The sequence below is a fragment of the Calliopsis andreniformis genome, chromosome 1 (genome assembly GCF_051401765.1).
Source record: "Calliopsis andreniformis isolate RMS-2024a chromosome 1, iyCalAndr_principal, whole genome shotgun sequence".
Lineage (NCBI taxonomy): Eukaryota > Metazoa > Arthropoda > Insecta > Hymenoptera > Andrenidae > Calliopsis > Calliopsis andreniformis.
Window position 1 is genome coordinate 12,264,939 of NC_135062.1, and position 27,876 is coordinate 12,292,814.

General features: G+C 41.6%; 1 protein-coding gene across 2 annotated transcripts; it reads right to left on the minus strand.

Annotated features, from left to right (window-relative positions):
* Fid (class I SAM-dependent methyltransferase fire dancer) lies at positions 1 to 27,313 on the minus strand. Of its 2 annotated transcripts, none has more exons than XM_076381477.1 (8): positions 27,032 to 27,313; positions 7,558 to 7,774; positions 5,837 to 5,940; positions 4,977 to 5,168; positions 4,363 to 4,487; positions 3,962 to 4,088; positions 2,913 to 3,359; positions 1 to 2,791 (listed from the first exon to the last, which is right to left on the minus strand). In XM_076381477.1, the coding sequence occupies exons 2-8, from the start codon at positions 7,724 to 7,726 to the stop codon at positions 113 to 115; spliced, it is 3,843 nt and encodes a 1,280-aa protein (XP_076237592.1). In that variant the 5' UTR covers positions 7,727 to 7,774; positions 27,032 to 27,313; the 3' UTR covers positions 1 to 112. The 2 variants fall into 2 exon arrangements, with proteins under 2 accessions (XP_076237592.1, XP_076237599.1); XM_076381484.1 differs by lacking the exon at positions 27,032 to 27,313 and adding an exon at positions 11,528 to 11,583.
* Between the last annotated feature and the right edge of the window lie 563 nt (positions 27,314 to 27,876).

Sequence of the window (27,876 nt, forward strand, 5' to 3'; positions counted from 1 at the left end):
GATCTTCACGAAGCGATTAACACCCTCGATTAGTGAGCCGCCGTCTGGTAGCCAAGCCATGGGAAACTGACGCGCTGAAGGTTGAACGCGCGACTCGGCCGTGGGCCTCGAGTCATATAGTCCAGACCTGCACCTTTTCCGCGACGATGCACCAGCTTGCATGATCGTAGTAGGACGAGATAATGTGCAAGTTCTCCACGTATTTGTTGATCAGTTGGTCCAATTCGCCCTCCCTGAACACGTGGTAGTACTGATGATAGGTGATAGCGCCGCCTCCACGGTCAGAAGGCAGGGACTCCTGGGAGGAGGAGGCACTCAGGGAGTTGTTGCTTCCTGTGGTCGTGGTGACCAAACAATCGGTACTCCGTTTGCTGCTGTCTGGGTACCTAGGTGGAGTCTCCTCGGAGGCTGATCGCCTCTGGATCTGGAGTCTGCGCTTCTCGGCGTACGATTTGGGATACTCTGCGTTGTTCGATAAGAGAGAAACCATGCTACTGCAGAGCCTTCCAGTGGATTCCGCGTGGCTACCATCGCTGAAGCTGATCGTGTTGTCGATAGACTCACCGATGTCACTTGATTCCATAGAATTATCTGTCCTTAGGTAGGAAGATTTCCCTGAAGGATGTTTATCTGACAGAGCGTTCTCCTTTTCCATGAATTCTCCGGTATTGGAGACCATCACGAAGTCCATTATGTCCTCTGAGCTGCTTCGATGTATCTGCGTCTTGTCCCCATTGGAATGAGCCAAGTCTGAGACCTCCATCTTCTCTGTGCCCTCGTGGAATCCATTATTCGTGTTGCTGAGCCACGCAATGGTGTTCGACATGTTGTATTTAGCCTTTGAGAATTTGGACGAAGGGACTTCGTAAGTGGGTAGAGCGAAATCAGGTTTCCTGGGGCCCAAGTCTTTTGCCAGGTTGCTTCTATCGGTCTCCAATTCAGTTTTCTGGGTATACTGGTCGTTTTGCATTAGGTTCTCGCTGAGCTTCTCAGTGAAGTCTATCAAATGCCGACGACACTCCTCGTTCCAAGTGTCCTCCACTTCTGGTAGCTGGTAACTGTCGCTCAAGCTGGACTGCTTGGACGCTGCCTTGACTTCGCTGGCGCTCGATGTTTCGCCTCCTCGTTGTTGTGCTGAATGTGATCGAGTGTGCGTTTTTTGAATCGCTGTCTCAACAGCGTCCTCCAAGGAACTGGCTACGTTGGCTGCCGCCTCTAGAAGTCTCGAAGACTGAGACGAAGTACTGTCTGCTGTGGTTTTAGTCTCCTCCTCTTTCGAATCAGCCACGTATCCAGAGGACTCGTCTGCAGTTGCGTCGCTGGGATCAGAAACATTCTCTGCTGAGCTATCCAACACTTCAGACTCAGTGCACTCGGACTTGGTATTATCCTTCTTCGCGTATCTCTCGTCAGAAATGACACTGATCACCGAGCCCACCGATTCTGGTGAAGAAACACCACTAGAGTCGCTGTCCAAGTCGTCGGTTTCAGGATTGAATAATTCCAGCGAAAGTAGCCGCGGTAGAACCTTGGTAACAGCTTCCAGACGACCGCTGGCTGTGGTGGAGGCGCGTCTCACTATTGGGAAGGATGGTTTAGTCCGCGTTGCAAAGCCTGGCTTCTGCTTTAGAAGTTCTTTTATCTGGTTTAACCTAGCTTTACGACTCTCTTCTTCTCTGTTGATCTCGTAGCTCTTCTCTTCAGACACTACGTCAAGAACTTCATCCCTGCTCGGTAAAAGTGGCGCAGTGTCCTCGATAGTCTTTGGCTCTCCAACGTCGACTACTGCAGACCTGGATCGATAGGGGGGTATAGTTTGCAAACTAGGCTTTTTAGTATCCGAGAAACCGTTCCTTTCATTCATCTCTGCTTCAGTGGTCTTTTTATTGGCTTGTGAATCTGGGTTTGACGACTGGTAGTTATTATTCAAACCTTCTGCTCTCTTTGGGCCGATTGCCATTTCTCCAGGCATGGGTTGCTGATTGGTAACGGTTGTAGAGGCGAAGAACGGTCTCATGAACACTGGATTGAGAGTTCGAGGCGATAAACCAGGTGGACTAGGCGGAGGTAGAGACTTGCTTGTGGCTGGGAACTGTTTGAGCAAGGGCGATATGGAAATGAGCTTAAGCCTTGAATTGGTTACATCAGGGGGGTGTTTAACACGCGGCGAAGGAGGTGCTGAGGTGCTGCCCAGTTGGTGGCCAGGTGTAGCTGGTACGTCAGCTACTGGAGTCGCGTCCTGCTTTGGCACGTAAATCACGGATGCGAAACTGTCCTCGGAGTCGACACTGGTATCGCTTTGCAAGCTGCTGTCCTTCGGGGAATCCGAGCCGTCTTCTCTTGACAAACGCCTTTCAACTCCTTCCACTTCTCTTTTCATCACGGGAACCGGCTGAACCTTGTCGTTGGCTTTCGTTTTAGACCCATCGTCGTTCGGTGTGCTGGTAGTAGTCTCGCTGTCGCTCAACTTCCATCCTTGAAGAATTTTCACGAAACCGTTTTTGAGCGAAATACCTGAGACCTCGATGTTCGTCGTCGACTGTTTGATCTTGTTTGTAAGGCCACTTTTTAGTAGTTGGAATCTTCTGGTCGCGTTTGCGGAGTAGAGGGAATCTCTGAGCGCCTCGAATGTATTTCCTTTGCAGAAGATGTCTTCGTTCAGGGAGGCCTGTTTCATGATGTTTCGTCGTAACCTCTCCTTCTCCTCCAACCTCTCCGTGGACATTAGCTCCTCGTTCATAGAGCTTTGCTTCAGGATGCTCCCTCGCTTTGAGTAGTGACTGGGTGTCACCTAGAATAAGAAAAAAATAAGAATATTAACGAGGGTTTGAAAATGCACCTGCATTTTGGAAATACGTTTTAGAACTTCATCAGTATCGCAAGTATTCTTATCAATCGTTGCAATTACACACCTGAAAGTCTGGAACATCCTTAGTGAATTCTTCAATGGCAGTGTTTTCAGGATTTTCCAAACCAGCGTCGTCTACAAAATGAGACTTCTGCTTGATCAATCTCGGCTTAGAGCCACTCATCGACGATGACGTCCTCGATTCACCATCCAAATTTAACTCAGACGTTAGCATCGAGCAGAGACCAGGAATGCTGGATCTAGATCGCACCAGATCCAATCGTTGAATCTCTAAGATGTCACCGAGACTCTTCGACTTTATACTCAACGAGTCTGACTGCTTGTTCAGCGACATGTTGACATCCTCCACGCGTCGTAATTCGATGGGCAGCTCGTCTGCGTCCGGCGGTTCTTCTTGCTCGTAATCCTTTCGATGCTTTCCACTTCCACTCTGCCAGCTTTCGAGGAACCAAGGTCGACTTCCAGACCCACGTCTGCCTCCTGCCAGTTTCTGAGAAAACAGAAATCAATAGCAGGGGATCTTTCGGGCTGGTTCCCTGTTACAATCATGCTCCAAGTACATTTAGCAAGCGGTTACCCTACTTTTTGGTACGAACAATGTTGCGGCTGCCCACCAAATCGATAAGACTTCCCGTGACAATTTAGTTACGTACTGCGGGATGTTATCGTGTCGCGTGACGTATATAGGGTGCCCCAAAAATAAATGGCCAAACCTTGGCTTCTTAACTACTCAGGGAACGTACGGTCTGCCCATTTGACTCTGGACACGCAACTACAAATAGGATTGGTTCTACATGCAACTGGTTAGACTGCTGATATATCTCCAGTTGCATGGCTAGGATCCACGAACTGATTATACAAGAATTTGATTTTTTAAAAACATCACCCCTTTCCTAATAGATACTTCTTTTTACTAAACCACTTAGTCTGTCAACTTCGAAGATAAAAACCTTTCTGGTGGCTAAGCCAGGCGCAGCACCCTAGGTACATGTGTGCGATAAAGTGTAAAAAAGTAATTTAGATGCACGCGAGCGTTACCTACACGTGGCACAACAGAAATTTCGTTCAAGGAAATTTTGTCGAGCCGCCTACCTGCAAAGCACGACGGAAAAAGCTGTAGCAGGTCTCATTCGGGCTGGACAGGCTGCTAGTGGATGGCGATGGACTGAATATAGGGTCGATCCAATAGCCTTTGCTCTTACACTTTCGTTGGCTGTTCCTGAAGCAAGAACGTTATTACCTGATAATTATCGCAGTCACGACGTGAAGCTTTTGAGAACGAACGCCGTGCAAGGACGGAGAGTAACGAAACGCAATTTTCGAGCGGTAATTTGCCTACAGCTTTCAAGGATTTCCGAATATCGTAGTTACATGCTTTCGTACTGTGATCATTCGGCGAACTAATGGCTACTATTTATGGAGCACTTTTGTTTTCGTTGAAAATTTAAATGAATAACTACGACTAATAATACATCTTGAAAGACGATAAGTACTTTTGAGCGTTTAGAGTGGAATGCATGTCGATGGTGTTCGGTGCACCCGGGTATTTGGACCTGTTCGTCGACGAACTGGCGCAATATGCTTTGGGCCATGGTACCAAGACATCCTGCGACTCGAACTGAAACAAAAAAAATGAGGAACAATTTAGTTCGGGAATGGAAGAAAGCGTATCGCAACTTTTCATCCACTTAAGCGCCAGATTGATCCATAAAATTAGGGAAAGTGAATCCTTAATTGTTTCGAATTCTGAGTCTTGATGAATTTATTACTAGAATTATGAATGGATAACGAAGCAATTAAAACGACAAATCTTTTAGAAAATATTTAAATCAAAGAAGCTATATTTATTCTTGAAAATCAGAGCACTTGAATATGATTTGCGTTGACTATATGCAGTGAAATCGTATTGATTGACTGTCACGTTAGCGTGGGTGTATTTCATAGATATGTTTGAACGCCACTTGAATTCAATCCTGTCAGAACTGTCAAAAGACATTTTTAAGCCATCTTGACTAGTGGCATTGGAATATACAATATGATCAGCTACAGAGTGAGCAAAATGTAACGATTTTAGATGTTAAAGTAAGAGAAAATCCCACGAGTTTACCTTCCTATGTCTTTGTTCCATAGCCCATACGGATATAACCAGGCGACCACCGATTCGCAGCACCCGCGCGAGCTCTTTTAGCGCGTGCACCCTCCTTTCTGTTGTGGCAAAGTGGTGCACCACGGCGATTGAGAGAACAGCGTCGAAACTCTCATCTCGAAAGGGTAGGGCCAGATTGTCGCAGATCAGTACCTGTAAAAAATAATTTCTGTCGATAAGCATAATTGTCAAATATTAGACATCTCCTTACATAGATATTTAATTCTAAATTTTATAATATATAATACAGAACTACGGACCACCTCTATATAACACAGTTTTGCTCTAACAAGAGTCAACAATAGGAAAATCTTAAAAATTTAAACGTCACACAGCATTAATGAAGAAAGGAATTAATAAATAAATGAGGAAGGTAATAAACATGTATCTAATTTACATATAATACTGTAGTCTTTAGAAAGAACTACCGTGTTATAAGAGAATTACTCGTAGAAGGGATTAGAGACGCAGATTGATGATGAAAAAATTACTTCCGTTTTAATATTAGGTCTTCAAAAATGCAGATTTCAGGCGCCTGTCGACAGGCAACCCACTGCAATTCAAGCGCCTATGGAAAGGCAACACGCTACACACTGGCAGCCTACAAAGATCTCTATACGGCATTTCACTTGCAATCTGGATCACCCTGTATTTTATTCAATCACGCTAAAAAGGTAAATAGAAAAACACGTCCCACAGGAAACATTCCGGATACGATTAAACGCGGTAGTAGCGATTAGACCGATAAAACAGGATACGGATGTAAAAGTTCGTTTCCCGCAATCATTCCATTTGTATTTTCTTTAAAATGATATACCCACCTCATTTTCCTTCTCACGCGCGATATCCGTGAAACGCTTGCATCGATCCACTCCCACCTTAAAAATGCTGTGATTAACGCTGAGGTACTTCCCGTTGCCACAACCTGAACAAATCGAGAAATAAAAATCCTCGAATTATAAATGAACCTCTTACTGCAGGCCACTGAACTCGAAATAATTCTAAAGAACTTGATAAAAAATTCTAAGGGTAAAATATCTTGACCAACAGGATCCAGATTTAAATAGATCCCATCTTGATTGAATCGTTGGTTCAACTACCTTTCTAGAAACCTGAACAACATTTTTCTCCTCAACAATATTTGTCTCCCTCTCGAAAAGGATTTTAAAAAAATTTGATATTCCGGTTCCAGTTTCACAAAAGGATTTGAAACCGACGACCAATCATCTTGATTAAATAGTCGGTTTAACTACTTTTCTAAAAACTTGATCAATATTTGTCTTCTCAAAAATATTTCTTATCCCCTCGAAAAAGAATGAAAAAAAATTTGGTATCCTCCTTTCAGACTCTCGAAGCGAATTAAACCCGACCAACAATCGTTTTGATTAAATAGTTGGTTCAATCACCTTTCTAAAAACTTGGTCAATATTTTTCTCCTTGAAAATATTTCTTTCCCTTTCAAAAAGAACGAAAAAAAATTTAATATCCCTGTTTCAGAATTTCGAAAGGATTTAAAACCGACCACCAATTAATGATCATGACTAAACAGGTGGTTTAACCACCTTGTTAAAAGCTAGATCAACACTTTTCTGCTCAAGAATACTTCTTCTCCACTCAAAAAAAATTAAAAAAATTTGATATCCCCTTTCAGTGTCTCGAAAGGATTTGGAACCGATCACCCAACTGGCGCCACTAATCAGCGTCTGTATCGCCTTTCGAAACGACGCGCGAAAAGTGGATCTTAGGCGGAGCATGAATCGGTTGCTTCAAAGTTCGTCGGTCGATGAGTTTGTGTAATCGGAGAACGGATCCCACGGTATTTCAACGACGTGGGATCAGGCACACACACCACCGCGCCTAATCTACACGGATTCCCGTCGATACATCCGCGCGGAGGTCAATTGATCATGTGAAAGCGCGGGTGACCGGGGCCTGGTTGAAGAAAAAGCGAGCAAAGGAAGAAGGAATAAAGACACGCGACCATAAACGGGCGCGTGCACGGGTGTGTGCGCATGCAGTAGCGTTCAATGGGGCGCGGCACAAGGCGTTTACTATGAGCCTGAAAAGCGGTGACTTGGGTAAGCACAGTGGCCACGTTTCCATTGTACCATGTTCTCCATAACTGGCTCTCAAAATGGCAATCTAAAATTTCTTTTTAAATTAATGTGGATCTCTATACCATAATTCCTCAACATGTACTGTGCAGGGCTGTTAAGATTGCACGTGAGACATATAGTAGTGATTTCAACGTAGATTCAGTTAGTAGTCACGATCACTTTGGCCAATAATACGCTGAGTCAGTTATGAAAGTAGTGTGAAATTAGGTGGTCCTATCTACTATAGCCATGTAGAGCCAAATTTTTTCCTTCTTTAACCTTCTCTAACCTTGCCAACTCTGCACAGTACTGTATCTGAAAAGGGAATTATATCAGTTTCTTTTTTTTAAGTTTAGGAAGTTTGTAGCTGAAAAGGTTCGAAGATAGGGGTCAGAGAAATAATTGCAAGAGGGTGTTCTAGGGTTCAGGGGAGGAATCGAACCTACCGATGTCGCACACGAGGGCGCCTGGCTCCAGTTCCTCGAGAAACTGATAAATCCGTGGCCAGTGCCTACTCTGGACAGTCTTTTCGGCGCATTGCTCGTAAACCTCGTGGACGTAGGCTTGCTCCAAGGCCACCGACCGAGCTATCTGCTCTCCGTCGCTTTCAGACATCCCTCTCGCTAAGATGGTTTACCCTCATCCACACGCGTGTCCGCGATACTGTAACAGAACGATTATTCTCATGAAAAATTCACCCAAAAATTACAATTACAGAAACATAAACGTTTAACCCAGTTAAACCTGAACTTTTACTTGAAGAATCCTTATGAAAAGTGTTCAGGCTAATCTGGATTAATCATTAATAATCAACTGCCAACTTTTCTCCTCAAATTAAATCTATAGATTTAATATCTCTGTTTGAGGATTTGTGACCACTGTTATTAAGTAGTAAAAAATAAAATACGCGTGATCCCCTGAAATGAGGACCACAACAGCTAATGGATTAATAAAGAACTATAGGATGCATCAGAATGATAGATACAAATGTTTAAACTTGTAAAACGAACATAGATATTTAATAACAACAAACTGAACACTTTTCTCACACCCTATAGAACACACATTTCACGTTACATCTAAGCGTAGATTTGCCGAGTAACAGCAGCACGATTAAATAACCAACGACCGATCAGCGGCGAGCATCACGTAACCGAAGAAGCAATTTGCGATTTCCTGTGACATGACGAATGGAGCCTCGAAAACTACCGTGACCGTTACGAAAGTTCAAAAGCACAGCATACGATTATCTCGAGTGCTACTGATTAAGCGTAGAACGTTGACGTTCAATTTCATTCGGTCATCCGCCGATTGATATTCCGTAATCGGTTGATGACGAAGGATTCCGGTTCCAAAGGTACCGGTTTCGTACTTTCTCGTCACTTTCTTTTATCCAACTAGCTACCATGCTGCCACAGCTACTCGTCCCAGGTACGAAGGGTACCACGGAGTTCCAGTACCGTTTATTAGAACCCTGACGAGTTAATTCATAGATGTTGACGTTTCTTACACTTTCTTTATGTCACTGCTGTGCTTATATCACGTTTTTCGATGATTTACTGAGGATCTAATGGCCAATAATATTTCGAATTGCCAACAGGAAAATCACTTTATGGTGGTTTTGTAAGAAATGGTAATTAGGCGGAATATATATTTAATTAACTCTTGAGAGAACTGTATAACTGCAGAAAGTTTTAAAATGAAAGTGCAGAATTCTCAAAATGCAGAACTGTAGAATTGTAGAATTGTAGAATTGTAGAATTGTAGAATTGTAGAATTGTAGAATTGTAGAATTGTAGAATTGTAGAATTGTAGAATTGTAGAATTGTAGAACTGTAGAATTGTAGAATTGTAGAATGGTAGAACTGTAGAACTGTAGAACTGTAGGATTGTAGAATTGTAGAATTGTAGAACTATAGAATGGTAGAACTATAGAACTATAGAATGGTAGAACTGTAGAACTGTAGAACTGTAGAACTGTAGAACTGTAGAATTGTAGAATTTCAAAAATTGTCAGAACTGAAGACGTGTAGATTTCTAGAACTTTAAAATTAAGAAATTGTAGAATTCTAGAAATGTAGAAAAAAAGAATCGTAGAATTCTTGGAAGAGTAGAATTATGATACTGAAAAAAAACAGAGAACTGCAAGACTGTAAAATTGCAGGATTGTATAATTCCAATATAATAGAATTTTCGAAGTGGAAGTAAAAATTCTACGAAACTATAACTCTAAAATCTCTCAAAAGCAGACTCTATCACGTCTCCACAAAAGAATACCTAATACACCACCATTTCAGAAAGGGTAGGAAGCGTGGAAGCAACTTCATTTTACCGCAACCAAGGAAGCTAAAAATACTGCTGTCCCATGGTACTTCCGCCCGCCACTGGAAATAGCGATCGAACACTTCCGTATTTGCAGGTGCTTCATGTTTCACGGGAGTTCCACGACCAAGGAAACCTGCTATTTTTAGTCAATGGTTCGCCGAAGCTTTTCCACCGTCTAAACAAAGTTACTCAGTGAAAAGCCTCTCCTCTGAACCTTTCCTATCAACTTCATCAAAGACCACGTCACCTCTAAAAATTCAAAAATCAGTAGCTCGACTACTAATCGTCTTAGAAACGAATCTGTTCAATTTGAATATTTGCCACATTGATCAATTCCAGAAGCGTGTTAGCACAGAATCCACAGGTAGCACTGTTGACCTAATTAGCAGCGCGATCGTCCCTGGCTGTCCCACCTCCTAATGAATCACGTATCGACGCCCAGTCCAGAGGCTCCACGCGTCGAGATTATCCGTCGCTTGGACAACTTTCTCGCGACGAGTTCGAAACAATGGCTTTGAAACAGCGTGCATCGTCGAAAAACTGTTACCACGATATTGATTACCCTCAGGTTCACGTTCACCGAACACTATTGTTTTCTCCTGCGACATTGCGTTTAATAGCGTTTTTGCACGGCTACGTTTCGCTTAAAGTAAATGGGTTGGTGAATTGCAAGGTAACCGCAAGGCATTTCGCAGGGTGTTTCACGATACGTAGACGAAACTTCAGAATTGCAATCATTCCTGCTATGAACTGAGCTAGAGTACTCAATTTCATTCAATCGTCTGCAAACGCTTTCTTTTTCCTAGGAACACTTTGGAGCCACGAAATTGGAAGAGAAAACACCTGTATTTGAAGTTTATTGCCCTATAAAGATACAGCAGGATTCTCTCTTCCATGGAAATCTACGACGAGCCGAAAAATCGCAACTTTCTAATAGTCAGTGGCAAGGAAGACACAATTTAGCCACTGTCGCGACGAATTATCTCAGCAGCTAGGAAGATTGAAATAAATAACCGCAACTATGCTGGGGTTCGATTGATTCGTGACTTGTCTATCAACGATTAAAAATACTATTTGTATACTAAAGGGTTTTTTCTCTGTTTACTAATTAAATAAATAAATAAACAACAGATTCCTAGAAAATAAAATCGCCATTTATAATTTTTTCTCGATGAACCTAACAAAAGAGCTGACACTTTTAATTCTCTGGCGTAGCCATCTCACTCGATCGAAATGCCAACAAAAAGCTGATCGACCAAGATGACATCGTCGAGCAACAACTATTTCCATTTGCGCCCTATTCAAAGGGTGTATCGCTCGAGGCTTGAGGCCTCTTGTTGGCCTGTGACGATCGCGAGAGAGGTCCGTCAACGCAAAGGGGTCGAGTGGCCTCTTCGTCGACGAAAGAATACCACAAGACGTCCACTCGTGGATCCACTCCGACTTCGCGCGAGTGGGCGACGAAAAATGAACCAGAGAAGAATAACACCAAGAGGAAGTCGAATTAAACATAGAATCTACAGGTTAATCGATAATATAAGGGGAGCCTTGTAGATTGCTAACACTTTCGATAAGATCCTTATACTCCTTTAACCTTTTGTGCTAGACTGATGTCTCTGAGGGACATAATGAAGGCAAAATTATAAATTTACGAGTACAAAGGGTTAACTACTTGCCTGAGGAGTAATAAGAGCCTCAGAATGAGGGAATAGCGAGTACAAACAGATGAAACTAGTATACTGTGAAGAAGTGAAGAATATTCTGAGGAAATAAGGAATATGATGACACTGAAATACCCCAGCAAAGTGGGACCACCTATTGTACGAAATTATACGGGAAAGTAAAGTTAGATCGATATAGATAATAGCCCAAGTAGTATCGCGTAACCTATACCAGAAAATATTTCTCTATCTGGGAAAAATCCAAGGGCACTAGAGGCCCAAGACAGTCAAGAAGCCATGCTGTCCAGAAAAGGGGTCCTACGACAAAGGTCCCAAGTCAACGAATAGTCTCGAGAAAACTATACTGTAGAACATACAAAAATAAGTATCAACACACTGATTAAATCACTGACCACTTGCACTTACGTACCGAGTATTTATCACCCTCTTGAAACAATCTTTTATCATTATCTTCAGGAATGTCCGAAGACGCTGCAACTGTATTCATAAACCGACGTCGCATTGTGGTATGCAGCCGCAGTAGAAGAGTTCTTGGAGAAGCCGCAGCAGCATCTTTTCTATTTTCTGTTTCTCTTTCTCCCTTCTCGAAGTGGCGTTGTCGCTTCGATAGCGCAGATGAGGCACGGTGTACGCGCGACACCAACGGAGGAATTCACCACTGTCCTCGGTGCGAATGAACGTGATGATGGCCCAGAGGGTGCACAGGTTCCTCGACTTCCGTTTGGTCTGTAGGTAGAGCTGGCAGACGTCCAGGAACGTCATCAGGTCGACGACGCTCCTCTCCATCGATTGCTGACTGAGGCTCCTCGATACCTATGCTGACTAGAGTCTCAAAATGACAACGCTGCTAGCCCTTTCACTACGATTGGGATAGTCGATTACTTGCACATGGTAGTCTCTGAATTATTTACGCGAGTCCAGTTGATGGACGATCTTGCTGATTGCTAGGGATCAAAATTTCCTCGGTAACTCATTCGATGTTCAAAGCAGATTATTTTTGTTTTCATTCATGGCAATCTTCGGAAGCTATCTTGAGATTCTTATCTGAGCGAGCTAAAAAAAGCGAGATGATTGCAATCCTTGAACGTCTAGCAGAGATAGTGGTCAATAAGTGTCTGATTACAGCTGGTAAGAAACTTTCCCAAGTTTTTTCGAGGTCAGAGGTCTTCGAAGATTCCTCCAGATGTATTTCTAAGTTCCAAACTCCTCTAGGTCTCCAGACGCAAGGAATCTCCTTGAGTCATCTATATCATCGAATCCTCGTATCTACAAAAACATCTACCAGCTGAAGAGACTTCGTAGAGACTCTCAAGTCACAAATTCGACTGGTTGTGGCCCATCTGCCAGCGCAGAGAATCGCAGAGGAAGTTCTCGATGATGAACGCAATTCGTGGTTCGAGTAGCTCAGGTGCGTCGGTAATCTCGGTCTGCGAGAACGAGTCGTTCGAGGATCAATCCACGAGACCGTGAAGAGCATCACTGCCCTCCACTCGTGCAGCTGCACCACCGCCCCCGCATGCTGTGCAACCGCCGACGAGAGGCGGTAGCAGTTGGACCAGCGTGTGCCTTCAAAGGGTAGCGGAGGCCTCGTTTCCCTTGCCATCCCTCCCCAGCTGATCCACCCCTCCGTGCCTCTTCCCTCGCATTGTGTACTCTCTGTCCCCCTTTCAACCCCTAACTTGGTGGCTAACTAAACGCTGGACCTTTCTCTCTAGCCTTCTAGAAGCAAACTTTCCTCTTCCACCCTCTGTTGTTTCTCTCTTTCTGGTCTGGCCTTCGCTCTCTATAGAAGCAGTTCCCTCTTTCACTGCTGACATTTCTGTTACTCCTCTTATTGTTGGTCCCATGCTTCTCAGTTACAGATTTTATTATGTTTGTTCCCCGTTTTGCGTTTCAGTCCTCCCTTTATGTCCTGTTTTGGCTCAGTTTATTGGTTTTTTATGTAGATTTATTTTTTAGAATATTTTACACTCTTTCTTTCTTCCCACTCTGTCTTCGAGTCTCCTTGAGAGTGTCTTCGGTGGATTAATATTTGTTTCTCTAAATGCGCCTCATTGTCTTTCCTTTATCCACTCCTAGTTTTCCCCTTTTCCTCTCTGATTTCCACTCTCGTTCGCCTCTCCTCCCTCTCCATGCACCTGTCTCTGTCCCAGATGTTTGTGTCCTTGTTTTCCTATTCCTACCACGTTCCATCGCCAATAACCACCCACACACGGACACGGTGACGCCACCAATACGCGTCTGCGCGCTGAATTTATTCGATATCCTCTTTCGCATAACTGGGTTAATTTCAGCGCGCCAGTTTAACTAATTTAAGGACAGACGATGCACGTCGGAACAGCTACGTCAAGCGATATCAGAACGCTCGGTGCCTTTTGACAGCGGAGCAATTTTCCAGCCGAGCGTCTTATGATCGACCGCGGCTGCGCTGCTTTTGTCGAGTCGATGAAGTTCTAGGAATTATTAGAGTAGGAGCACCATCGCTAATTTCCATTAACTTCTCGTTAAGTTATCGATGAATGCTAGCACAGTGGCGAGCTGAAGCAAATGCTCGAAATTTTGGAGTAGGTTTCGAATACAATGCTTCCTCGAATAGTGGTGCTGGATCTAGGCCACTGGGTTCTTCTAATTGAAGATGGATATCACATCCTAGCAAATTTGGATCCTCTTAAGATGAACTTTCCAATAGTTGAACATTTAACTAGAACATTTGACATTTTAAGTGTTCAGGGACATTTACCCTAGAACCTAGAAAAAAACTTAGATAAGTATAATATATCATAACCTCAATAGTTACTCTATCTTCAACCCCATTCCTCTGCAACAATCGAGGCTTCACTCCATCTATATCTAAGAAATAGGGATAAGCAAAACCCCATAAATATCAACTAGAACGTGAGCTTCGGCATCCTTGTCGCCTTCCACTGATGCTATCTCCTGGGAAAACCTGTTGCAAAGCAGATCTTTATTTATAGAGTCTGCTAACCTAGGAAAGAGGGAGACCAATCCTATCACATTCATCTTCAAGATACTTCTACCTCCAATACTAATATTAACGATCCATTAACAATTGTACTAGGAATAATAAATAATACATCACGAAGTAGTCTACTGTACTTTCTACTAAACCATTCTATACACAAATCTCCAGATTCGAATCTAGGATATTGAACGAAGAATAATATAAAAGCTAGCTTGCTTGATGATACTGACATCTGTCAATGCCGCTACCTTGAAGAACAATCCCCAGCCGCGATTGTTTCCTCGGTAATCAGAATTATTCCCGGCGGCAGTAGACAGAGATGCCTAACAAGAATCCGCGACGGTTCGAAGTGACAGTGAAAGTGTCGAGGAGAAAGGAGAAGACAGGAGCGAGATAGCATGCAAACGCTTAAGGCACGCGCTGCGTTAAGCTGTGATCTCGAGTCTGAAAGCCTGGCGTGCCTCGAACGCTTCGTATTTGATATTCATTACAGTGTAATAATGATACTGACAGAGATTTCATTAAAATGCCAGCGATCGAGAAGGAATCTCTCGAAAAAAATGTTAAGATTAAGTTATTGAAGACTCTTGTAGAATTTACAAGAGTGATCTAGCAGGCCTGAGTTTAATAGAAACAGTAAGAGTCGACTTTGTAGATTTAACAAAGCCGCTCTTACTGTAGTCAAGCTACCTTTGTTAATTTTATAAAGGTCTATAAGGTAGTTGACTCAGTACTCGATCAGTGTATAGTAATCGATCACTTCAATAAGTAATGATAGTGTTATTTGAATTTTTTCCAATGGATCAGACAGTAAATTTAGATGTCTCATTATATCATACAATAAATTGATAAATAAGTACTTTAAAATCGTTATTTATTAAAGTGATCGACCTTTGAATCCTCATGTTATACCATGAGTCAACTTCGACTCGATACTCCAGAGATAGCTACTAAGTTCTTCTTTTCTTTTAATTTAAATGTACTTTTTTATTAAAAGAATCGACATCTCTCACTAAGTGCTTGACTACTGGGCAGTACTGAGTTAGCTACCTTAACAAATCCTACAAAAGTCTACCTTGCTCAAAACTTATTGTTAGGAGACTTTTGCAAGGTCTGTATGACTATTTTTTCCTGCAAATTAGTCACATAGAGGATGAAAATTATTACAATTCTGAAACAAATAAATAAGATTCAATTTTTGATGGATTGGTGTCTGTGAAAAGGAGCAACCCTATTTCTCTATTGATGAAGAGAAGTCCCGAGGAGACTGAAAAGCGTGAAAATGTTGGAAAACACTTTCTCAGAACGATGAAATTCGAACGACAGAGAACAGAGGGAGAATTTCGTGTCACCCACTTACGCGTTGCGTTATATCGAATTCCTTTTTCCCCTTTTTCTATGGACGTCCTTCGCAGATCGAGCCCCAGTTTCGCCGCGCAATAGACGCTTCTCCGCGACGACTTGAAACTTTAACCCAATTAGAATTTATGCAACACTGCCAACGCTTCAACTCCTACCCCTTTTTCTTATGTTCTTCCACGCGGATATTCTAGCAATTTGTTGCGCTGCTTATCTCCCTTCCAGCGACACTCCATCGATCCATCTCCCTTCTTTCTCGTCTAGGATTTTTTATACAGGTTGTTTCAGAAATACACGTGAATACTTCAGAGGCTGAAGCTACACACTAGAATAAACAAAAAATATCGTATGTACATACATGTCCTATGTACCTTACTCCTCGAGTTATGGATGATTAAAGAAAATGATTGAAGTGTGTACTACATGACTCACACTGCACACGTTATAATTAGCATCGACTTTCTCACTGACTCAAAAATATCAGGTGTTCCTTGAGTCTCAAATCCATTTTGTATCCTTTGTTGCAATTCGTGTACATTATTCACTTGCACTAAATACTCAATAATTCTAAATGGCCCCAAAGGTAAAAATTTAATGGATGATGGACACTTTTGAGCATTTTTTTAAATCATCCATAACTCGAAAAGTAAGGTATGTAGGACCTATGTTCATATAACATTTTCTACTCGTTTTAGTGTATAGATTCAGCTCCTGAAGTATTGGCATATATTTCTGAAGCACCCTGTACAGAACCCATGACATTTCGCGGCATTTTATCGTAGAAATGCCCTTAGACGACAGACTTTGAATCGTGTCGTCAAATTTATTTTGAAATGCATGCTCAAGTTATTAATACGTATATATTATGAAATCACCTCCCTGGGGGGACACTGTCCTAAATACTTAATTAATCTTCAGACACTCATTTAAGCCTGTTGCAAGACAAACTTGTTTGCTCATTAAGAATCACATTTTGATAGGTGATCGATCGCGGGGAGACGAAACGATTAAGCGATAGTAGAATATTCCTGTCTGTCTGCACGCTCTTCGAGTAAATTATGCGCATTCATAGCGAATCAGAGTGCACAGGTGTCGAGTGGCGCGTTTTGTTAAATTTATTTCTCTGCCTCCGTTACAACGTCGTTATCCTTTCAATATTTCCTGGCTAGACGAATTTTATTACAAGGCCATTTTAACAAACGATTTTTCGAGCAACTCGCGGTTCCAACGCAATGCACACGCGGAAAACTCGGTCATATTTCCGCGACTTTCCATCGGTGCACTCGCGGAACGACGTGTTCGAAATTGTTTTAAATTTCGAATAAGAAATGGTTCCTTGCGGTCAATTAGGCGAAGCGTTTCCAAAAGCTCGTGTAAAAATAGCATGTCCATGTAATTTTCAATTTGGAAATCGATTCCTTAAAGATAGGAGAAATTCCTCCAGAACTGAATTTTTCAAGTTTCTGCAAATTTACTATTTAGTATTGTAGAGAGCAGGTATAGTTGCATCTGGAAAAAATGGGGATCTATATGGTTACAGTAGACAAAATCGTCTGATTTCACGCACAGTTTCAGATGTAGCGTATTGTTGACCAAACTAATCGTAACTACTAACTGAATCGACGTATCCCCTATTATCAGTTCTGCACAGTACCCACAATATACCTACAAATTTAAATAAGTATTTCTTTCGAGTCTAAATATTTTTTTTACATCTGAGATGCTTTAAAGTAGAAAACCAAATTCCTTGTATTTTCTATTTTCTATTTCTCATTTCAAAAGTTACCCCGCCTACAGACCTTAAAAACTATTATTAATTTACAAGTCATCTTTATGCACAAAAAATTACCTCAATTTAAAAAGTTAGCGATACAGCATCCTAAACAGGAGAATTACACTTTTTATGAGTCTGAAGCTTCTCGTGACCTAGTACAAGGTCAAGGATACCATAAGAAGTCTCGACGACGAAAAAAATCGAATTTCGCGGATGAATGCGGCGAAGGTGATCAAGATCAGGACACAGGCGACCCACACCGAGGGAAATTGCGCAATGAGAGAACATTTGGGAGAGGGCCTGTCCTCGGCGATCAAAGCGTGCAACGCAACAGTTGCACGGTCATCGCGCCACTTTCACCCACAATCTTACGATTTCTTTAGTTTCACGGGACGCTGCTAATTATCTGTACGCAACGCGCAGCGAAAATGCAACTATTCTGAATGTTTCGTGGAATCAGACTGGCTCGAGCTGCCCAATGATTCGCGTTTCAATCGGAGTAGCTACTGATAAAATCTAGACTCCTGAAGCTGCTTTTAAATCAGTCTTTCTTTAGGATTATTAGAAGATAAATATCTCCTCTGAATTATTAAAATACCTATTCACGTTCCATGAGAAGTCCCCTGGAATGCATTGCTCCTAACGCGTTTCAGGAGACTTCTCTTGGGACAGAAATAATAAAATTGTTAAAAAATATGGTGAATAAAATCGAGTAATTTCATTTTAATGAGACCCTCGTTTACTAATGTGTCACGGTATGTCAGTGAATTTTTTAAGAGAACCGACTTCCATATAAGCATTAATATATTGACATGGGTCCTATGACTCACATGTGTGTCAGGGCCCAGGGCAATTTAAACGATGACGTCTGCCGATATTCGCATCACATATTCGTTGGGTTTCTATCGAAGAAATCCTGAAGCTCCTCCGTCGCGATATTCAAACTTTAAACTCCTTCCACAACGTTCATATTTCTCCGCTATTATCATCCACGATTCAGAGACGGACTCAATCAGACTTCTGACGAGGGAAGAACTATTATCGTGTGTCTTTATCACAGCCTTGCGCTCCCGAAGGAATGTAGGTCGATTCTGTTGGCTCTGGAAACGATCCCTCTTCACCTAATGACAGTGTCTGAAGATTACAAGGAAGATTCTCCATTAAAGACTCCAGGCTGCTTTGGTGGTCAGATCACAATAGACCCAAGCAATTTTGATCGTCCTATGATCGCCTCTGTATCCCTCGCTAATTACCATCCCGTTTTTCTATTCGGGTTTCTAGAACAGCAATCTGATCTGCGTTCGGTGAGACGATGCACCGGTGCGCGCAGCTGCGATTCACGTTCGCTGCATTTCGGTGCAATTATTCCGTCTCACGATACACTCGGCGGGCGTCGTTACGAGCGAAAGTCCATTCCAGAAGGTTGTGATTCTTTCGTTTTTCAGAGAGATCCTCTCCCTATTTGACGTTGCATCTTCGCTGACATTACTGGTCCTTGAATTCTTCGAGATCATAATTTCATGCTACTCGAAAAGAAATACAGTAGAGCGTCGATTATCCGAACTGGATTTTCCTCGATCTTTGATATTTAGAATTTTAGATATTTTAGAGTACTAAAGATGGAACTATACAGGGACCTCGAGTAAATCTCAAATTATCACTTAGTAATAGTTTATTAAAAATGAAAAAAAATTTGAAGTTAGTGTTAATTCCGATGATCAGAATCTATCAGGTCTGATAAGAGTCGACTTCGTTGAGTTAGCAAAGCTGCTCTTACTGTAATCAAGCTATCTCTGTTAATTTTACAGAGATCTATAACAAATCTTACAAAAGTCTACCTTGTTTCAATCTACTTAGGAGACTTGCAAGATCTGTATGATCATTCTTTCCGTGTAGAACTCGTTGCTTGAAGTGATTTCAGGCGAAGGTGAATAGAGCAATGAAGAGAACAGGGTTCAGAGTGAGTCTATATTTGAACCTTTGGAGTTATAGTTTGATAACCAATGAGTGTTATCAGTCCTGCTATATCTGGATCACTGGAGACCCAGAACTTAAGTGACTTGGCCACTGAGTTAAATTAGTCCTTTGCTTTGTGGCAGTTTGCGGTCTCTTGGCTCCCTGACGATGATGAAAGTGAACTCTGATTTGTTCTTTGATGTATGGATGATGGATACTTGGGGGTATTGAAGCTGAAGAGTTTGAAGGAGTTTGAGGTGATATGGATGGTTCGAAAGAACAGGTGTCTCATTAGTGGAAGAGGCTCGAATCCCAAGCAGAGATTCATCTGATAATCGTCTCATTTTTTTAGCAGTAGCGTCTTTAACATGGAGATGATTATTCGTAGTTACAGAAATTGAAGCTCGAAAATTTTATAAATACTGATATTTAAATACTTCAACGTTACAAAATCAGAAATCGTAACTAGAGCAACTAGAAAGCTAGTCGAGTTTTCATTTAAAATACCTCCTCTTTTTTTGTTTCAGCTCCGAATATGAACACGATTCAAGTTTCTTCTTGACATCCTGTTTCTTCTACCATATCAAAATAGCAAATTAAGATAACCTAAATAACTTGATCGAAGGAGCACAATTGAATTCGAATGCCTGATCGACGAGCTCCCTAATTTCCTATGGTAATATTTGGCACTCGAAGAGGCCCACGATAAAAGGAACTACATTATCATTCTCAGAGCGTGTTTAAAGAAACTTAGGCTCTCTTGATAGAAATTTTATGCCTGTCGCGAGGCTCCTATCTCCATTTACATAAAAAACAAGCCGGCACTCTTTGAACCCTAAGTACAGATACACTAAATCTCTCGAAAAACAGATTTCATAAGAGTCCTCAAAATTTCAAAGCAACGATCGACCACGTCTCTCAGATCGTCTCCCAAGAAATAAAAAAAGAGAAACCTTCTTTTTACCTTATTTCTTTCATCATGTACCAGTGTTCCACTATTGTTCCATCCGAATTTAGAAGCGAAGACCTTGTGAAGTTCGCGAATCAGTGTACCAGCTTTACAGTCGAGAAACATTCGTCCCAAATATGATTGGAACTTCCAGCAACTCTAAAAGCAGATCTCATCTTCTCCCTTCCCTTTTTTATCGTCGTTTCACACGACTCGCTGTTTTTCAATCTGAAACGCGCTGGGAATGGTTCGTCATCGTGAGCTGGTGCCGCGTAACAAAAATTCAAGGCAAATACATTTTCTATTAATACACCACGGTGAAATGCGAAAAACACTGGGACGAAGGACAACACGATGACGTTTCTCAGAAAGGTGGCTCGATTGACTTCGAGAATCGAAAAGGTAGTCCCCCTTCGTCCTCTTTTTTGGCCCAGACGCTTTCGACATTCCCCAAACGTCTCGTAAGTCATCGTGGAAGTAGAGAAAAAAGCACAGCGGTCATTTCCATAATTTGCTACTTCTGTAAGTAGGTATAGTAGAGGTCGTCCGAAGGTCGCACTATTATGGCCCATTCGTGACGTAAAAAGTGCTCGGTCTTTGAAAAAAGTCAAATTAATTTAAATCTGTACGATAAAAGCTAAATTCAAGCGGAAATGTTGGCAAGATTTCCTCCTCTTCAAATTCTCGTATTTCTAACGCTTTTTTTCATCGCTGCTATTCAGACTGCGAGTAATTCAACTTATCTAATCTGATCTAATGATGCAAAAACTGATAATTAAATCCAATCGACATTTTTTAATACAGGTTCTGTTATTTGAGTTTATATCTGGTTCGATATTTTAGAAAAGAATATACATTTACTCGATTACGTCTAGCAACAGTTACAGTGACTCATTTACATGTCCGCTCAACATGGCCTTTCATTTCCCAAGGCAACTATATGATAGCCAGCTAGAGTAGTTCTTCATTCATTAAGCGTTAATTTTTCATTCATAAAACTGATAAACGAAGCTACTAACCTCTCGAGTAAAAATAACGTATCTTGTCGAATCAATTCTAGAAAAACCAACTTCACTATTTTTTTCCCATGAAAAAACACAATATGCATACATATTCTGACGAATATTTCATTAAAAAGAAAATTAATCGATGGAACAAGAATCAAAAACACCACAGTATTTTTTTCGATTTTTACAATTAGAAAAAGACAAGTGACAAGAGTCACTTCTGTTATGATTTCTTCAATTCCTCTAGCACGTAATTTAAACACGAATTGCCTTGTTAACGAGCGAAGGATCAGAACTCAACCCCTTCTAATTGCCTCAGCTCGTCGATGATCACTTTCTCCGCGCCGAGCAAAGCGAGCTGAACGCCAGCTTCTGATAAAGAAGACACGAGTTTCGTTTCGTCGATGTACCATGGCGAGTTAACATCCCGTCAAATGAACAGCGTTTTGTTTGAGTAACGCGACGAATGAGAATCATTCGAGATCTAACGTAGGAGAGTCATCGAGGAGCTGATGTAAATCTCAATCGTTCTGGTGATGAGACGCTAACGAGAGTAAAATCACTTGGTGGCGCAGAATGGGGAAAGAAAAGATTGCAGGAAGCTGCTTCCTGATGTGGGAAAGTTTCAGATCAGCTGTTGAGTGTTTACTTGAAGAATGCTTGTAACACTCGAGACAAGTTGTGATCTCATTATGAAGAAAAGTTTAAAAACTGTATGACAGAAGATTATCTATACATAATATAATACATATGTATTTCACATTATACACATATGTGTTACTTCACACAATATACACACATGTATTTCAAAAGTGACACAATTAAAAAAAATAGGTACATATTTTTCAAGAAAAATTAAAAGCTATACATGAGCTTAAAAAAAAATATTGATTAGATACATAATATTGTCATAAAAAATACTTTCTCTTGAGTAATAAAACTTATTCGAAAATTGCATTACTTTTGAAATATCTACATGTACTTTATTTCAATACTATTTCTTAAAAATTCAATTCCTGACCTGTTCGGTACATTAAAGCATAATAAAATTGTTGACACTAAATTGGAGTTGAATAGAAATTTCCTGTTGTCCTAGGATATTAGACACTGTACCTCAGCAAGCCTAGTAATTGTCTCGCGTCCTCCCTTCCACGAAATTACTCGTTAATCCTCGAGTATCGTTCGTATCGAAACCACGGAAACGGAATAATATAATAGAAAGTATCGAAAGACGGAAGCGGTGGACACTGTGCAACTGGATACACCGTGAAACTCGGTGCACCATGCTCGCAATCTCGTTTCCATTGCCAGCACGACGAACGTGAATTTGAACGAAACAAAAATCCACTGTATCCTTTCTAATCGAAGCCATAGGCTACAATAGGAGCGCGTTCCAACCAGCTGCAAGCCTTTCTATATGTGGAACTATGATCCACTGTTACTGTAATTGAATTGTAAAACAATCATTAACAGTAAAAAGAAACTAGTAACATATTAATAATTGGAAATAACCAGTCTGTAGGCCCCAGCAAGTTCAGCAAAGTATTAACAATGATATATAACATTATAAATGTTCTTCAAAAGTGACATAACTTAAAAAACGTGATTCTCTAAAAACAGCTATAAATCAGATGGGTAAATGCACTTCTATTCATTATAAAGAGTATAAATATTCTCCAAAATCCTGACCCAAGACACCAGCCATCGATCGGTCATTAACCAAGTAATTATTCTCTTGTGGGTTCGACGACGCAGAATGCAGTGACCACTGAACGATTAAATTTTGAATTTCTTGTCGATAGCAGTCCGCGCAAACCTCGTCGTGTTGGTATATCGACGAGGAAAGGGGTGGTTACGGGGCGATTTATTCCGCGCAGAATATTCTAAAAATAGGAAGGGAGGAAGAGAGAACGTTGTGTGAAACGTGCTAGCTAAGCGGCGGGAAGGAGGAGGGTTGGTGGTAATCCGATGACGAGAAACAGGGATGAAGAACGGTTAGGGGATGAGGACGAAAGGGGAGAAGAGATGGCGGACTGCGAATGGTATGGACGATTGAAATATGTAGTCAGCTGTGAGGGTGGGGACGTTTAAAAAGGCGTCAGCAGTGACGCGACGACGAAGGTGGGAATATCATCGCGATACGATATGGTGTACACCGTGGCGATAGTGAGCAGCAATGGGTTCAAACATCCTTTAACACCTTTAATTTCCCATAGGAAGAAAGTGGCTTTAATTGTATCCTCCTTCTACAGCTGAATCGACTCAGTTCAAATCGAGAATCTGAATATTTAATCTTACTTCGAAGATCTACTGACAATTCTATGCATTAACTATAGAAATGAATTCAGTGCCTTTTATTTAAAAAAGACACTGAATTAATGTCCACACCTTAATGCATCCCCTTGCTACCACTTATGAATTTTTAATAGGAATATCGTACCAGTAGAAGGGTAAACGTTTTCGCTGACCCAAAGGAGACTCAAAAGGTTTAAGTGTTCGAATGCAATAAAATTGGAATTGCTTCCAAATTGGCGATACTGTGGGGAGCAGCGATATCGCGAGAGTATCGGCCCCATCGCTGAGAATGGCGTCAGTGGTACCGGAGGCAATGGGTCGTTGGAGATGGTAGTTCTCGCGACCATGCGCCAACGACGATGGTCCTGAAAGTGGTGGAGAACGCGGACGTGGTAGTAACGCCAGAGCGATAGCTGGGGAACGCTGATTCTCAACCTGCAGATCGAGTTCCATACCAAATATCCTCGAAATTTCGAATTAATCATATTCCATGAATAATTCATACAGAGTCTGCCGTAGAAATTGTATTCGATCTACATTAATAAATCTATCATATCCACCAAATTCCATGTGTGATTAATGCGTACCACTCTACATGAATTTAATTAAACCAGAATACTCAGTATTATATATTATATATTAAACGATGTCAAATGTAAGCCAGTATGAATTATTTTAAAAATACTTATTCTAGCAAAAGAAAAATAAAATAGGTAATAAGAATCCTAGAAATAAATTCTTTAAAGTAGAAAAGATACTTTAAGGTTTGCTCGATATATTCGAATCACGAAAACTGAAAGGTGAGAAGATTATAGATCATCCAAGGATTCCTTGTTAACAGAGTCCATACTGGTCGAAGGTATTCGCGGAATCAAACGAGCAGATGGAGCCCAAGATTATAGATTACATTTGCAGATTCTATTTGCATACTAGGTTAAGAAGGCCCTCCGTGCTCGATATCGTGTCACGACGAAAAGGAATGATCCTCTGGTATCTCTCTTCCTCTTTTCTTTTGCATACACCCGCCTTTCAGCGCGACAATGTACGTAACAGGTAGCTTTCAATAGTGCCAGCTTTCGAGTAGCACTCGATCGAGTCTTTAAACTGGCAAATAAGAGGGCTTTACAATGCTGCTGGAATAATCCCGTGTACCTCTCTTGCAAATCAGATTAAATGGGACATTTAAATTTGAGGATTAACATTGAAACTGTTTGGCTATTCATGAGACGCTCTTGCAAACGTAAAGGATAGAGAATGATAAAGAGAAGCGCCTGCATCGTGAAACGTAAGATTCGTAAAATATCGCAGTATATATTCTTCTTGCATCGCTTTGCGTTTTACTCCGTTGTCTAAAATAATTAAGAGTTTCCTGTTCTTAGATAATCGACTTTAAAATCTCTTGGAAGCGCGCTCTGCCAATTTACCTCGATGACCTTCCATGTAAGCCACGCGATCACTTTAACGATGCAATTAATCCCTAAAAACGTGTCAAATGACCTCCATAAATGCAATATCACATCTGGCGCAACAAAACGCCCTGCCAATTAAAACGAACAACCACTAGAAATTCCTTAGCAATTTTACGCGCAGGGATCCTAATTCGAAGCTATCTTAATTAAAAAGAAATATGACAAAAAACTGTGGAAAATCCACTTCCTATCATAGATACCTAATATATCAACTTCTAAGTACATATCTGTCACAATTCATAGCCATTAAAATGAAATAATTGTATTAAAAGCATCGATTGGTGTTTAATCTTTTATATTTACAATATATATCACACATGTATTACAAAAATGACACAACTCATTTACCAAATTAATTTATAGCTGTAATTTAAAAACCACGTTTTTTGAGTGGCGTCACTTTTGAAGTACACGTGCGATATAAATATTTCTGTGCTGCGGAATTAATCGATCTGACAAATGAGTGGCTCATACATCGATATATCAAGAGGGAAATTTTGAAATTTGAGTAAGGACAGGTTTCCAGTCCTTTCCATGACGTCATCGCGCGGGGGTGGCACAGAGGGAAGGGAAGGGGGATTTGAGAATCACTGCGACGGAGATAGCCCATGCCCCTAATGGGTGAAACAGTGGTAGTAGGAGGGTTGCTTTCACGGTGGTGGTACGAGGAGGCAACGTGCCAGCCGTGAGGGGAGGCAGCCATGAATGAAAGTAGCGCGTATCGATTTACCCGCGCCGCCCTAGATAAAATATGGTAAATAGTGAGCCAAAACGGGCTACGAATGAGGAACGTCATCGCGCATAATAGCGTTTTTTTTTGGACAATCGAGGACAACTTTCGTCACATCCTGTACCACCCTTCACATTCACGAAATCACGATTAAAAAGTAATCTCGCAATTAAATCTCATTTCCTTGAAATAAAAAAGAGAAATCCATACTGTTCGACGTTTTAAAATGATCCTCAATCTTCAGTGACCATAATCAAATAAAATTATATTAAGTTACCCTTAGAAATGAAGTACCCATTAAAAAAATACTCAATCTGTTAAGAAATTATTCATGTAATTGAGTTGTTATATTATCTAACTGATATTGGTTTCTATTTCGTAAATGAACGTACTCCGATTGGATCACATCCGGTTCACAATAATAGCGCGAACAACTCACGTAGTACACAGAAAATTACATACGTGTCCACGTAAAGAGCATACGTCATAAATGTATATATCGTCGAAGGCGTCGTAATAAAAAGTAATTCAAGGTAGCAGCGGTTCGAAGCGAAATCGCTCAATTACACACGCATTCGACGTGTAATTACTTATTGTACAAAGTATCGCTATATTTCTGGCATACTAACTTTGTAGAAATAACACAACTTTTCTAAGACAGAGTCTTGAAATTCTATAAACTATTTCTATCATTTAAACCAGAAAGTGTGCTCCAGCCCCGCGGCGAAAGTTTGCACAAACTCATCGAAAAATTGAAACCGAAAAATGTGGGACTCGGACGTAACACAGATCAATGGGAACGATCGCAGCGCTGTATGCGTGTCACTATCTAAAATTATTGTCTCGACCTGCCGCCATTACCCATTCATGCGATTTGTCCTAGCTCCTTGCACGTCAATGGCACCCAAATCTGCCATTCAAATAAACAGCCAACCACCTTCTAAACCACCTGCACTGAACATCCTCCAAACTCACCGTAAACCACGCACAGAAATACAGAACAGAGTCACTGATCTTGCTTAACATTCCGAGGTGCTTATGCACCAACAGATTGCAGATGCACCCTACCACGATCCTCCGATCCACCATTCGAAACTCCCTGGAGCCCCAGAATAAAGTCGAGGCTAAGAAAAATTCACCAGACCTCAGAAACCCAACGTTCTCAAACATTAACCCTGTCTAATCGCGAGAAGACAACGTAACCCAGCAAGAATAAAAAAAAAAAAGTCGAAATCAGCATAAAACACTCATATACATCGCGAACGTGAAACTCCTCCGACGTAACGCATAGGCTAAGAAACGAAAGTTGTCGAAGCACGACGATACTGCATGCAATATTTAAGCTTACGGTCTCGCTGTGAATGGATAAGAAACCATGACGTTCGACGTACCTGGGTCATGACAGGGGCGGTATCTTCATGTTTCCACGAGGGCTCAGCAGCGGACGTCGATGCAGCGGCATATCCCCGTGGAGAACGACGTCGACACTGCGATGGTTCGCCGCCACTTCCGCGCCATAACACTGTCGTGGATCGCGAGGGTTTCGTTCACATGACAGGCGTCGCGGCGAGAAGTGGGCTCGTTGGGGAAGGACAGTTCGGGTGATCGTCACGCGCGTTGGCGGATGATACGTTCGAGCAACCGGGTGGTCCACGCGCTCCCTTCGCCAGGTGAAACCGACTGTCCCTCCGACAGCCCCGCGTCCGACGGTGGCTGCGGGATTGTTGGGGGTTCGAGAGCGACCGAACGAGGGAGAGGTTAACGGGGGAGAGGCGCGACGCGAGCGAGATAGCGAACGACTGATTCGGTGGTGGGACGTGGCGAGGCGCCACCCTCGATCATCCCCCTGGCGCAAGAGGGACTGGAGGGAGGGTTTGAACTTGGTCACACTGGAGCGAGTCCCGGATAGCACACGACTTCGAGACGTCTATTTTATGTCTGACTGTGTTACGACATAATTTCGACTTACGCTTATGAAGCGTCTTAAAGACATTATATGGCATCTTGAAGACGTCTGGTTTTAGTCTGAACGACTTGTAGACGTAATTTGGATGTCTTGTGAATATCTTAAGTCGTTCTAATGATATAAGAATTCTAACTTGGGTCGTTTTAAAGACGTCTTTTGGACATTTTTAGGACTTTACTGGATGTCTTGAAAATGTTCTCAAGACGTCTCTGTGCTATATGGAGTAAGATTAACACTAGAGCTACTAGTTATTAGCAAATATTGTTTTGT

What these genes read in the sequence shown, in the direction of transcription:
- Fid (XM_076381477.1), bottom strand. Translation starts at nt 7,726, where the DNA reads ATGTCTGAAAGCGACGGAGAGCAGATAGCTCGGTCGGTGGCCTTGGAG. An exon ending in TGGAACAAAGACATAGGAAG is followed by an intron (nt 4,488 to 4,976) that starts GTAAACTCGTGG and finishes TTTTTGTTTCAG; the next exon opens with TTCGAGTCGCAGGATGTCTT. An exon ending in AGGATGTTCCAGACTTTCAG is followed by an intron (nt 2,792 to 2,912) that starts GTGTGTAATTGC and finishes TTCTTATTCTAG; the next exon opens with GTGACACCCAGTCACTACTC.